This window comes from Panthera uncia, chromosome D1 (assembly GCF_023721935.1).
Source record: "Panthera uncia isolate 11264 chromosome D1, Puncia_PCG_1.0, whole genome shotgun sequence".
Taxonomy (NCBI): Eukaryota; Metazoa; Chordata; class Mammalia; order Carnivora; family Felidae; genus Panthera; species Panthera uncia.
In genome coordinates this window covers 11,166,891-11,181,798 of record NC_064808.1, presented here as the reverse complement: position 1 = coordinate 11,181,798, position 14,908 = coordinate 11,166,891, and the positions used below count along the sequence as shown (strand labels likewise).

Here is a 14,908-nt window from a genome sequence, read left to right as displayed (position 1 = left end):
CATAAGGATATGTGCCCTTCTGTTCATGGTCTCATTTGTGTCCCTATTTTATGTGTTTCTGCATTGATGTGGTAGAAACAAATTCATGTAGAATAAATGAATAAATCAATACCTGCTTTTACAAGTAGGCCCCAGGCGATTTTTTTTTGACAGAGAGAGATGGGGAGCCAGTGAGCAAAGGGCAGAGAAAGAGAAGCAGAGCTCACTTAAGTGGGGCTCAAGCTCACCCAAGACGTGGCTCCAGCTCACCCGATCTGGGGCTCCAACTCAAGAACCCTGAGATCATGACCTGAGCAGAAGTCACATGCTTAATGCCTGAGCCACCCAGGCACCCAGGCACTGAGACATCTTAATCATTATTGTTCAGGTTATTACATTTCCGGACATATGTTTTTTTCCTTCAGGATAAGAGGCATTGAATAAGCAAAGATATCACTTCAGAAACTTAATTTCATGGTGGTCTTAATGAAACTAGATTAGTGTACATTGTACAATGTTAAAAAATCACAATCTTAAAGATAATTTTGCCTCTGAAACGACCTTCGTGAGTGCACTCTTAACCTCTTTGTTCCTCAGGCTATAGACCACAGGGTTCAGCATGGGGATGACCATGGTGTAGAACACAGATGCCATTTTGTCTGTGTCCATGGAATGGCTGGAACTGGGCTGTAAGTACATAAAAATGAGTGTCCCATAGAAGATGGAGACTGCAGAGAGGTGAGAAGCACAGGTAGATAAAGCCTTCTGATATCCTGTAGATGAGTGCATCTTTAGGATGGTGATAAATATGAATATGTAGGAAATCAAGATGACCATGAGAGCAAAAAAGCTGTTGAAGCTCACTACATAAACAAGAACCAGCTCACTGACACGTCTATCAGAGCAAGAAAGAACCATGACTGCAGGAACATCACAGAAAAAATGATGAATCACATTGGACATACAAAAGGAGAGTCTGAATGTGTCTCCAGTGTGGATAGAGGCATTCAGGAAACCACAGGTGTAGGAACCTATGGCCAGACATGCACACACACCTGTCGTCATGGTGGTGGTGTAATGGAGGGGTCTGCACACTGCTGCATAGCGGTCATAGGCCATTGAAGCCAACAGGTAACTCTCCACAGTGGCAAAGGCTGCAAAAAAGAACATCTGAGCAGCACATGCATTGTAGGAGATGACCTTGTCTCTTATAAGTAATCCAGCCATGACCTTGGGAGTGACAGCTGTAGAGTAACAAAGGTCCACCAGAGACAGGTTACTGAGGAAAAAGTACATGGGAGTGTGGAGACGAGAGTCCAACAGAATCAACACTATTATCCCCAGGTTTCCAACCAGAGTGATGAGGTAGATGAGGGTGAACACGATAAAGAGGGGAACCTGCAGTTCTGGATCACTGGTTAGTCCCAGCAAGATAAACTGCGTCACTTCTGTCCTGTTATCCATCGGTGTTGAGAACCACAAACGCTGTGGCAATGAGAAGAAAGAAATGGGTGATAAACCAAGAGACTTATATTGAAAAGTGTATACATACAGTATGTGTTATTTCATTAGAGCAGTAGCTTGTATATCAAGTTTCTCCAGATAAAAAAAAATTAGCTTGACAACAAAAGTCAGCGCATTAATGATGTGTAGATTTGCAAACTGTTGAATCTGAAGTATGGAGCATCTCCTCAATTCTAAAGTTTTAGAAATCTGTAAACTGAGATGTAGAGAATTAAATAACTTGATCAAGATGGCTCGTCCAGAAGGAATGTCTGGCCGTTCACTTCCCCCAAGCCTAGTGAAAGCAGGTACTTGCCCATGACTCACCCACCAGGAACTGCTGCAGACCCTGTAGAGGTACAGACGGTCCCCAACCTACAATGATTCGATTTAATGATTTTTCCACTTTACGATGGTGCAACAGTGACGCACATTCGATGGAAATCAAACTGTGACTTTTGAATTTTGACCTTTTCCCAGCCTACTGATGTGAGGCTTGACTCTCATGATGCTAGGCATTGGCACCAGCCACAGCCCCCAGTCAGCCACGCAATCATGAGGGTCAACAACCCAGACACTGGCAACCGTTCTGTGGTTCACTTTCAGTACATTACATGAGATATTTATTAGAAAACAGACTTTGTGTGAGATGATTTTGTGCAACTGTAGACTAATGTAAGTGCTCAGAGTATGTTTGAGGTAGGAGAGGCTAAGCTATGATGTTCAGTAAGTCAGGTGTATTAAGTAAATTTTCAACTTACCATATTTTCAACTTACCATGGAGTTATTGAAACATAAGCTCATTGTAAGTCCTGGAAAATCTGTATATTCCTTACATCCTCTCAAGAACATCATGAGTTTAATTTGTTATTACGGTCATTTAAATTATGATGCACAAGGGGTTCCTGGGTTGCTGTCACTTGAGTGTCTGACTCTTGATTTTCGCTCTGGTCATGAGATTGAGCCCTTGCATCAGGCTCCATGCTGATTCTCTTTCTGTCTCTCTGCCCCTCGCCTGCTTGTGCTCTCTCTCTCTAATAAATAAATATGCACAGGACATTGAGTAATTTTTTATATTTATTTATTGAAAAAAATGTCTAATGTTTATTTGTTTTTGAGAGAGAGAGAGAGTGTGAGCAAGTGAGGGGCAGAGAGAGAGGGAGACACAGAATCCGAAGCAGGTTCCAGGCTCTGAGCTGTCAGCACAGAGCCCAAAGGCGGAGCTCGAACCCGTGCACCATGGGATCATGACCTGAGCTGAAGTTGGAGGTTTAACAGACTGACCCACCCTCAGGCCCCGATTTCTTATATTTAAATGAATATTAGTTGACAAGCCATGCTTTGAACCAACTTTTGAACCCACACTGAATGGTTCCTAAGATGACAGTCTAAAATGTATTGAAATGAAATTGAATTTAACTCAACTTACGATTGCTCATTGTCTCTACTGGTCCAAAATCAGTTTGTGGTTTCCCACTGAAGTGTCTGAGAGGCACATGCATGGTGCACACGGTGGGCTACCTGGAGCCTGAGGAGCTGGGATAGTCAGTACTCCTCCATAGGAAGAGTACTATAAATCTGTTCACTTAAACTTGAAGCCTTGGAAGGGCATCCCTCTTCTGCTAACTACTCACATCTTCCTCCTAAACTTTGACAATTTCCCGTACAATAGGGGAATTACTTGCCAACATTAGACATTGTGGACATTGTTTGCCAGCCTTAGCACACTTGTCCACTTGGATCCTATACTACATTCTATAGCAATAATACAGGGTTTATCTGTAAATGCATGTGTGTATACATACGTAGGTGGTATTATCATTCCTCCTTCACCATTGTGGAGCATGAAGATTTGAGAAGTTATGCGATGCTCTAAAATACACAGCTAGCATGGGAAAGAGTCAAGATTCAAGAGTTAAATCCACTTTCTGTGTAATCAAAAGGCTCTGCTTTTAGCCATTCGCTGTCAACATCTGTGGTTGTACTGGTGACGATAAGCTTGAAATTATAGGGGAAAGTTATAGGGAAATTATAGGGGATCTTGTTAATTCATAGGAGGGATTTTGTAGTTTAAAGGTTATTTCACTCTTGCTCTTGCTTGTTTGTGCCCAATGAGAGGCCAGCATTGAGTGACCAGGATGAAATCACCACTCGATCAATTAGAGAATCATCTGTGGCTCTTTTGTTCATATCTTTAGCAAAGCAGAACGATGTTCCTTAAGTATCAATAAACTCCCTTCTGAAGGAAATTTTGACATGTATACTCCAGTCTCACCTCCGTAGTTTGGAAAAACATTGAAAACATCGATTTCTGTTCTCGAATAACTCGAAGTAAGCAGAGCTGCCCTACTGCTTTTGCATGGATTACACTTGTCGTTAAAAATGTTTACGGAATATGGATGCTTACCTGTCTTCTGGGTGAACAGGAAGAGCCAATGCTGAGTAGCGGGTCTGAATCAGAATCTCAGCCATAGGATAATGCATAAATCTTACTACAGGAGCTCTCTCAGGACATGGTCATAAGGCTCCAAGGTCTCTGAAGCAGGGAAAAATGGAGGAAAGCGTATTAATATGGTTCAATTTCTGAACCTACCATGCATTCCTTCTGTGTCCTTAGAGGAATCACTGACTTCCTCCTTATTTGTAAAATAAAGATGATAAGATTACCTCTTACATAATTCACAGACTTGTGTCTGTAAATAACAAGCAGGGAGGGTCTGTAAAACATCTCAGCAAGAAATTATCATTTTTGAAGTCAATCGATGTGATTTTTCTCTTGGGGTGTTTCCCCTGAATGTGGTTGCAGGCTGATAGAGAATCCACGATAAGACTTCTGTGCACTAGCAAGTTTAACATTCACATGAATAAATGATCACCAAATGGGTTCAGCATGTAGACTGGTGCCTCTACAATGGTCTCATGTGAAGTCATCTTGGGATTTCATTGGCTAATGCACGGGGATGTGGAGAGAATTACAGAGACACAGAGCTTCTCTGGGAATTTCCCCTGGGAGAACATTTCTGGCACCTCATCCCACCTTCTCAGGATGGAAGCAATTAAACAGCCTGTGGGAGCCACTCTGGTTATTTTCACTGAACACACACGTTTTTGTATTACTTGTTATTTTTGTCAGTTTATAATTAATGCATGATTTCCATACAGTAACATCCACAATCTTAGCATATAGTTTTAGGAATATTGTCAGGTTCATGTCAAGTAAGCACTATCACCTAAAAAAATTCATACAAACCTCTCTGTGTAAACCCATTCTCCCACTCACTGCCCCTGGAAACCCATAAACTCTTTTGTCCAAATAAAGTCGCCTTTTCTAGAGTGTCCTTACCCATAATCTTAGAACATGTACTGCGTAGGTCTATAATTTTTCACTCAGCATTTGAGGCCCATCTGTATCGTTTCCTGTATCAAAGGAAAATATTTTTACTGCGGGGTAGAATTTTACTATCTGGTTGTTACTGATGGTTTATCTTATTCTTAGTTGAAGAGCATTTGTGTTGGTGCTAGTGTTTTGCGATTACAAATAAAGCTGATTTAAACATCTGCCTCAAGTTTTTTTGTTTGTCTGTTTTCATGGCAAAAATTCTTATTTTTTAATGGAAATGTAGTTAGCACAAAATGTTACATTAGTTTCAAGCATACACCACAGTGATTTGACAACTCTATGCATTATGCTCTGCTCACAATTGTAGCTACCGTCCGTCCCCAGGCAGCACCATTACAATACCATTGACTATATTCCCTGGGCTGCACCTTCTATCCTTGTGACATATTCATTCCATTCCTGGAAGACTGAATCGCCCACTCCTCTTCACCTATTTTGCCCTTCCCCCACATGGCTCTCCACTGGCAACCACCAGTCTGTTCTCTGTATACATGGGTCTCTTTTAGCTTTCTGTTCGTACGTAACCTCTGTCTGGTGGAATGTGTTAAGTCTTCCGCTGTCACTCCTACGGTGACGGAGGGCTTCTCACAGAGGAGGAAGTCATCTCCTATGACGTATGCGGTGCTCGGAGGTTCTTCCTTCTGGCTTTTGCCACCGTAGACGGCTTCCTGGTAGCTGTCGTGTGTAGAGTGTCAGCGCTTACTTGGCACCCGCCGCTCTGACCACCATCGTGTGTGCTCAGATGGCGGTAGGCAGGTACGTTTGGGGCTTGCTGAATTTGCCATCCACACTGGAGTCACCTTCGGCCTCTCTTTCTGCCATTCCGATGTGGTCCACTGCTTTTTCTGTGATAGCCCCTCGATCCTGGCTCTTTCCTGCTGTGCCATCTACGTAAATGAGATTGTGCTCTTTAATTAGTGGATTTCTAAGTCCGTTTTGCCCTTATAGTTATCTTGACCTCCTATCTGTTCACATTCCTTGCCATCCTGAGGATGCTCTCAGCACAGGGACAGCGACTTGCTACTTGCACGTGGGCTCACTCATGCGGTTGCATATCTGCTGCACAGTCAGCCGGGCTCAAAGGCTCAACATGGCATTACTCACGTTTCTGACCGTTGATTCTGGTTATTCTCTCCCTTTTCTCCACATGCTCTTTCGTCTTCCAGAGGTTGGACCTGCTTTCTTACATAATATTTTCAGTGTGAAAGTAAAACCGACTCCAAACTCACACAAGATTTTCTCTGCCACATCATCCTAATCCATGATGTCAAAGGGCTGGCCCCGATGCAAGCATGGATCGGGCATGGAAGACTCCATCTCTTGAGGAAAACAGCTGCAAAGAATTTGTGTCCATAGTTCATCTATCACAATTGGAAATTAGATTAAACTGCTATAACGAAGAAAGCCAAAACACAGTGGCTTAAATACAATACCAATTCATTTCAAATGGTGGATACCTGTGGTAGGATAAATATGAACTCTCTGGACATGGCACCCATCGGTCATTCTGGGCCAAGTTCAGTCCACACAGCCTCTCTCTATCATCTTGCAGAGTGTTGAAATTCTGTCCTTATCATCACTATTCTACCTGCAGGAAAGGAGAAAGGGATGGGTTGAAGGAAATATAATTTCTTTTCAAGAAAGTGATAGAATAGCTGCTCACATTACCTCTGAGTACATTCCACTGGCAAGAGTTCAGTCATAAGACCACAAAAAAATCAATGATAAACCAACCACAAAATTTTACCTCTGCCTGAAAGGCAATGTGCTTAGCTGAAATCTCAATAGTCTGGAATTTTAAAAAAATGTTCCTTGAGGAAAGCCAGTATACTGCCACACAATTAGGAACTGAATCTGAACTTCTACTCTGTCTCCAAAACTGTGTCTCTGGCTTGTTTTTGCCCTAGTGGAAAGTCCTTTTCCTGGATCTCACACTGCTTCATTAAGAGCCCTTTTCTCAATCACACCATCTAAAATAGCTTTTTATCTCTTATCTGCTCTTATCTTCTTCAGATATTTAAATAAATCTCTTAAATTACATTTTATTTGTTTAATTGCTTATTTTGGTTTAGCACTGGAGCAGAGGTACAAATTTGGAATTTTCAGCATGTAGATGGTATTTAAACCGTGAGAATGAGAACATAGGTAAGAGAATGTAGGTAGAGAGAAGCAAAGTGTTTCAAGGACCAACACCTGGAACTTTCTCAATGAAAGGTCAAAGAGATGAGGAGCCAACAAAGGTGAGTGGTGTCCTGGAAACCAAGTGATGAGAAATGCATCAGTAGGGAACAGACGTGTCAAATCTGCTGGTAGGTTAAACAATGTCAAGACTTAGAACTGGCCATATGTCATAGTGATATGAAGTTGGTGGACGACTTTGAGTGGTTTTGGTTGGATGGTGGGGTGACAAATCTCGTAACGGTGTACTCTACAATCTAGTCCATAACTTTTCTTTGCTTTACATAGCTTCTAAGTATTGTCCCAACCTTTATGATGGAGTAAATGCATACTGTCTTTTCCCAGAGAAACGAGAGAGATAGGGCTTTGAGACTTTCAACTCTGAGAAGAGAGAAGATGGACAGAGGCTAACAACATGGTGGGAAGCCAAGGTTTTAGGAGAGAGTTGACTGGGAGGAGATGTTTGACAGTAGATGATGCTTCATGAACCTGAAGGTCAGTTTTATATCAAATATTTACTTTGCAGCAGTTCATCGATCTGGGCTTCACTTCCCCTCCATTCTGACTGAGTACAAGGTTACTGTTTATTTGTTTCTCTGGAAGAATGAAGGAGAATGAGTAGTTTATGTCACCTTGGGGAAAAGCAGTGTAGACACAGGGGAAAAAAAGGCTCAGGAGGAGGTGTGGTGCTTGAAGTGATGAACAAGTAAGAAAAAGGCAGGGACTTAGAACAGGAACCGAGAGACTAAAAGAGAACTTATGTGCACACAATCCCTACCCCAAGATGCCTCAGAAAATTTAGGAAGGTCCTTAGCCTCCTGTAGCTAGTCGTTATTTCATTTTCCAGTTAAAGGAAAGAGGGCTGGAGGGTTTGGGTTCATTTGAGTTTCAATGGAGAGTGAGCTGGACTCTTTGGAGAAAGAGCTGATGACTGGATTGGGACCGGAATAGCACAACAGGAGCCTGGAATGTTTTATAGTTCCAGAAAGTAAGGAGGAGTTCAAAAAACAGAAAGATTGAGCAGCTCACAAGGAAACAAGAGTAAAACTGCAAGTGCCCCCGATGGTCAAAGATGGAGTGATCTGAACAATAAAATAAATAATATAGTACAAACTGTACCCCAAATTTTAAAGCAGATCAATGTAAGTACATACTGACGTAAGTAAGAAATTAAGTAAGTAAGTAAATAAAGTTTTCTTATAGAAAAACCCTAAATAATATATTTAAGTTTCCCCTAGGAGGTGGAGTGTAGTCCCTTCCACCATGACCGTGACCTGAACTTAGTGACATGTTTCTAAAGTGTAGAATTTGCAGGGGGAGAAAGGTAGCATTATCTGAAGCACCCAGAAAACATATCTTGTTTAGATGACCAAGATTAAGATCCTCAGTGACAAGTCATGTAGGTAATATATGTCCCCTGATCGGAGGTGATAAGAATGGTACTTGTCACTCTTTCTCAAAGACCAAACCTCTGTGTAACCATGACAAAAAGATCAGGTGAACGTAAATTGAAAGACTTTCTACAAAATACCTGAGTAGTACTTCTCAAAGCTATTAATGTAGTGAAAAATCCAGGAAGAACTGAGACACTGTCACAGATCAGAGGAGACTAACGAGACAGGACAATATATGCAGTGTTGTATCCAGGGTTGGACCCTGTAAGAGCACAATGACATTAGTTAAAAAATAATAATCTAAGTAAATTCTTGAATTTTAGAGAATAGTAGTGTATCAATGATGGCTTCTTAGTTTTGACTAATGTATTATGATAAGGGAAGATGTTACCATTAGGGGAAACTGGGTGAGAGGTATGTGGGACTTGTCTGTAATATCTCAGAAACTTTTTTGAAATTTTAAAATCCTTTTTCAATGTAATGGTATATTTAAAGTAATTATTAAGAAATGGTTCCAGAAAAGGACCTACCATTTTTATAGACTTCAGACACAGATATATCCATATATACATATACATATACATATACATATATATATATATATATATATATTTTTTTTTTTTTTAGAAAATCTGAGTAGCCCTGTATTTTTTTAATTGGATCTGAAATTCAAACTTTTTCTCCAAAAAAATTCTAAGTATAGATATCTTTACCAGTAAATTCTACAAACACGTAAGAAAGAAATAAAACCAATCTGAGTGTATTCTTTCAGAGAACTTAAATTTTTTTTGTCTATTTATTTATTTATTTATTTATTCATTTATTTATTTGCCAACCCTAGTTTATTTACTAAACAAAAGTCCTTTAAAAAAAAAGGCCACCTAGTAAATAAGTTACAGATGATCCCTGACCCCAGGCAGACCATGCCTCTCTCATGTTTAGCTTCTGTAGCACTGACTGATGTGTGTGTGTGTGTGTGTGTGTGTATACATGTATATATATATATATATATATATATATATATCATAATTTATTGTCAAATTGGTTTCCATACAACACCCAGTGCTCATCCCAACAGGTGTCCTCCTCAATGCCCATCACCCACTTTCCCTTCTCCCCCACCCCCCCATCAACCCTCAGCTTCTTCTCAGTATTTAAGAGTTTCTTATGGTTTGCCTCCCTCCCTTTCTGTAACTTTTATTTTCCCCCTTCCCCCTCCCATGATCTTCTGTTGTTTCTGAAGATCCACATAAGAGTGAAAACATATGGTATCTGTCTTTCTCTGCCTGACTTATTTCATTAGCATAATACTCTCCAGTTCCATCCACATTGCTACAAATGGCCAGATTTCATTCTTTCTCATTGCCAAGTAGTGTTCCATTGTATATATGAACCACGTCTTCTTTATCCATTCATCACTTGATGGACCTTTAGGCTTTTTCATAATTTGGCTATTGTTGAAAATGCTGCTATAAACTTTGAGGTACAAGTGCCCCTATGCATCCTCACTCCTGTATCCCTTGGGTAAATTCCTAGCAGTGCTATTGCTGGGTCATAGGGTAGGTCTATTTTTAATTTTTTGAGGAACCTCCACACTGTTTTCCAGAGTGGCTGCACCAATTTGCATTCCCACCAACAGTGCAAGAGGGTTCCCGTTTCTCCACATCCTCACCAGCATCTATAGTCTCCTGATTTGTTCATTTTAGCCACTCTGACCTGCGTGAGGTGGTATCTCAGTGTGGTTTTGATTTGTATTTCCCTGATGAGGAGTGACGTTGAGCATCTTTTCATGTGTCTGTTGGCCATCTGGATGTCTTCTTTAGAGAAGTGTCTATTCATGTCTTCTGCCCATTTCTTCACTGATTATTTGGTTTTTGGGTGTGGAGTGTGGTAAGTTCTTTATAGATTTTGGATACTAGTCCTTTTCCGATATGTCATTTGCAAATATCTTTTCCCATTCCATTAGTTTCCTTTTAGTTTTGTTAATTGTTTCCTTTGCAGTGAAGAAGCTTTTTATCTTGATGAGGTCCCAATAGTTAATTTTTGCTTTTAATTCCCTTGCCTTTGGAGATGTGTCAAGTAAGAAATTGCTGCAGCTGAGGTCAGACAGGTTTTTTCCTGCTTTCTCCTTTAGGGTTTAATGGTTTCCTGTCTCACATTCAGGTCCTTCATCCATTTTGAGTTTACCTTTGTGAATGGTGTAAGAAAGTGATCTAGTTTCATTCTTCTGCATATTGCTGCCCAGTTCTCCCAGCACCATTTGTTAAAGACGCTGTCTTTTTTCCATTGGATGTTCTTTCCTGCTTTGTCAAAGATGAGTTGGCCATATATTTGTGGGTTCAACTCTGGAGTCTCTATTCTATTCCATTGGTCTATGTGCCTGTTTTTTGTGCCAATACCATACTGTCTTGATGATTACAGCTTGGTAGTAGAGGCTAAAGTCTGAGATTGTGATGCCTCATGCTTTGGTTTTCTTCTTCAATATTACCTTGGCTATCAGGGGTCTTTTGTGGTTCCATACAAATTTTAGGATTGCTTGTTCTAGCTTCAAGAAGAATGCTGGTGCAATTTTGATTGGGGTTGCATTGAAAGTGTAGATTGCTTCGGGTAGTATTGACATTTTAACAATATTTATTCTTCCAGTCCATGAGCACAGAATGTTTTTCCATTTCTTTGTATCTTCTTCAATTTCCTTCATAAGCTTTCTATAGTTTTCAGCATGCAGATCTTTTACATCTTTGGTTAGGTTCATTCCTAGGTATTTTATGATTCTTGGTGCAATTGTGAATGGGATCGGTTTCTTTGACTTTCTGTTGCTTCATTATTAGTGTATAAGAATGCAACTGATTTCTGTACATTAATTTTGTACCCCGCGACTTTGCTGAATTCACATATGGGTTCTAGCAGACTTTTGGTGGAGTTTGCCGGGTTTTCCATGTAGAGTATCATGTCGTCTGCAAAAAGTGAAGGTTTGACTGCATCTTTGCCAATTTGTTGCCTTTGATTTCACTTTGTTGTCTGATTGCTGATGCGAGAACTTCCAACACTATGTGAAACAACAGCGGTGAGAGCAGAGCCAGATATTTTTGTTGCACCACACAGACATCTTAGGACATTCAAGCAGTTTCACAAATCTTGAGAAGTTGAGTGTTTCTGAAATTATAGAGATAGAAAAGGAAGGTGGGTATATATTCCTTTTGGTAGGTTTCTTATAAAAATATCTCTCCTAAAAGCCAATAAAATACACCATTATTATCTATTATATTAGCACATTAAGGTAGGATATGTAATATTGTTGTAAAGAATTTCCATACTTACATTTTCTGTGGATGTTTAGAATCATTGGAGTTGATTGAATAATCATCATTTATCAAGAAATTTTGCAAATTGAGTCAGTTAGGAAACTTTTTGCAGTATCAGATTTTGTTATTACACTTCATTAAATGTAATGTATTTCATGTGTTATTTTTCATTTAGTGAGAAATTCCTCATACAAAAGAATTATAATGGTTTTTATATGATCTGTTTGACAGTGTGGTTTCCAAAAAGTTATTGTCCAAAAGTGGGAAATGTAAATAGAGAATGAAAGAATGTTAAAAAAAGAAAAAAGAAAACGGCATCTTATGAAACGCTCTAAAATTCCTTTCTAAAGAACTATATAATGAGTAATCAACTATAGTTATCCATGGTTCAGACATAGTTACTGCTGGACTCAAACGAGTAGTTTATTCATTAATTTAACCAATGTTTGTTGAGAAATTAGTACAAACCAGGCCATAACTCAATTATTGGGGATGAAGTTGTAGCAAGGAACACAAATCCACTCTTCTCGTGCAATGTACATTCTAGGTAGATAGAGAAATGAATAAACAAAGAAATAAATAGAAATAGTTGATCACAACCATGAAGAATAAAGTAAATTGGGCACAGTGTCCATGGGGGTGGGGTGACTATGATACCGTAACATTTAAGCAAAGACTCGAGGGAAACGAGGGGGCTTTCTGAGCGTTGACAACAGTAAAGAACTCAGTGTGAGTGAAGAGGAGGGAGCAAATAGGGGAGCAGAAGACACGATGTAGCTCATATGAAACTAACGGAGGGGCACTAGCCATCTCATAGTATTTCCAGACAGAAAAATAGATAACACTATCATACTCAGTGTATTTATCTTACAAAGTTGAAAAGTTGGTAGCCCTACACGGAAAATTTTTTAAAATGTCTTTACTATCCACTGACCATTTTCTTCCCTTGTATTTTGGTCTTCTTGCTTTTGAAAATGATCCTGTGACCATCCTGTTTCTACCACACGCTCCTGAAGATAGAAAAATTAATTCCTTTGATATATTGTATGTTTATAGATCTGAATAAACGTGCCCCCAAAGCATATAACTTTATTTAAAAAATTATGTTATTGCACCCCAATGTTTATAGCAGTACTATTGACAATAGCCAAATTGGAAAGAGCGCCAATGTCCATCGACAGATGAATGGATAAAAAAAAAAAAAAAAAAGATGTGGTATACTACTCAGCGATGAAAGAGAATGAAATCTTGCCATTTGCAACAACATGGGTGGAACTGGAGTTAGTGTATTACACTAAGTAAAATAGAGAAAAACAAACATCATATGCTTTCACTCATATGTGGAATTTAAGAAATAAAACAGATTAACATAGGGGAAGGGAAGTAAAAATAAGATAAAAAGAGAGAGGGGGACAAACCATAAGAAACTCTTAAATACAGAGAACAAACTCAGGGTTGCTGGAAGGGTGTCGGGTGGGGGGATGGGCTAAATGGGTGATGGGCACTTGTTGGGATGAGCATTGGGGTGTTACAGGTAAATGATGAATCACTAAATCCTATTCCTGAAATCATTATTACACTATATGTTAACTAATTTGGATTTAAATTAAAATTTTTGTCATGTTTTTCTTCATTTTGGTCTCTTGAAATAGTTTTTCTTTCTTTTCCAGTTTATTTATTTACTTTGTGAGAGACAGCGTGCGCACCCACGAGCAGTGGAGGGGAAGAGAGAGAGGAAGAGAGAGAGAATCCCAAGAAAACTTCACACTATCAGGCTGAGACCAATGCAGGGCTTGAGCTCAACAACCATAAGATCATGACTTGAGCCAAAATCAAGAGATGGAAACATAACCAAGTGAGCCGCCCAGTGCCCCAATAGTTTTTCGCCTAGAGAAAAAAATAATGTCGGACACAAATTTATATTCTGATATCTAAATTTACTACTCAAACTTTTTAAAACTAGAAAACACTGCATCCAACACCTTTAACAAATTCCCCATTCCTTTTTGTCTGTGCACATATGGGATTCTTGCGTATGCTTCTCTTCATGAGCTTATGTGTGCCACGATTTACATAGAGGTATGCATTGCCACATGGTAGACTAAATAAGACATAAAGTTATAAGGTTGATTAAAAACAGGGCTCCAAAATTTTAAGGCCCCTTTGGCCATCCTTGTTCAGGTATCACATATGTGAACATACCATTTTCTTTTCCAGATGAGAGACATTTGAATAAGAAATGACATCACTCCAGTAATCTAGGTGCAGTATGGCCAATAATATGTCATGTGTGGATTCAGTCATATGTGGAATTTGAGAAACAAAACAAATGATAAAAAAAAAAGAGACAAGAAGCGACAAAAAAAAAGCAGACTCAAATGTAGGGATCTGGTGGTTGCCAAGAGAGGAGGTGGATAGGAGGATGGATGGAAGGGATAAAGGAGATTAAGAGTTAAGCTTCCAGGGGCACCTGGGTGGCTCAGTTGGTTGGGCCTCCGACTTCGTCTCAGGTCAGGATCTCACAGCTTGTGAGTTCTAGTCTCGCGTCGGGCTCTGCTCTGACAGCTCAGAGCCTGGAGCCTGCTTCGGATTCTGCGTCTCCCTCTCTCTCTGCCCCTCCCCCACTTGCACTCTACCTCTCTCTCAAAAATAAACAAACGTTTAAAAAAAGAGTTAAACTTCCAAAATAAATAAACTTCCAAAATAAATAAATAACTTTCAAAATAAACTTACAAAATAAGTAAGTCATGGAAACGAAAACTACCGCATAGGGAATATAGTCAGCCAATAAGATGGTAATAATGTTGTTTGGTGACAGATGGTGGCTACAATTATTGTGGTGAGCACTAAGTAGCATATAATTGTTGAATCATTATGTTGTACACCAGCACTAATATAACATTATATGTTAATTATACTTTGATTTTTAAAAATGCGAATCATTGCCTATTGGGGATCTGAGAAGAACAACACAGGTCACTGTGGATCTTATAACTTTAAGAGGCAACGCTTAGAGACAATTTTGCCTTCTCAACCACCTTCTTGAATGCATTTTTCACCTCTTTGTTCCTTAGGCTATACACCAGGGGGTTTAGCATGGGAATTACCACAGTGTAGAACACGGATGCAATTTTATCTGAGTCCATGGAATG

At 39.6% G+C, this 14,908-nt stretch overlaps 1 protein-coding gene and 1 pseudogene across 1 annotated transcript; one reads left to right on the top strand and one right to left on the bottom strand.

The window, feature by feature from the left end:
* Nucleotides 1-501: 501 nt before the first annotated feature.
* Nucleotides 502-1,444, bottom strand: LOC125915710 (olfactory receptor 5B3-like). Its single transcript, XM_049621677.1, has one exon. The coding sequence runs from the start codon at nucleotides 1,441-1,443 to the stop codon at nucleotides 505-507; it is 939 nt and encodes a 312-aa protein (XP_049477634.1). The 5' UTR covers nucleotide 1,444; the 3' UTR covers nucleotides 502-504.
* Nucleotides 1,445-5,332: 3,888 nt separating this feature from the next.
* Nucleotides 5,333-6,037, top strand: LOC125911289 (olfactory receptor 5B3-like; annotated as a pseudogene).
* Nucleotides 6,038-14,908: the final 8,871 nt, after the last annotated feature.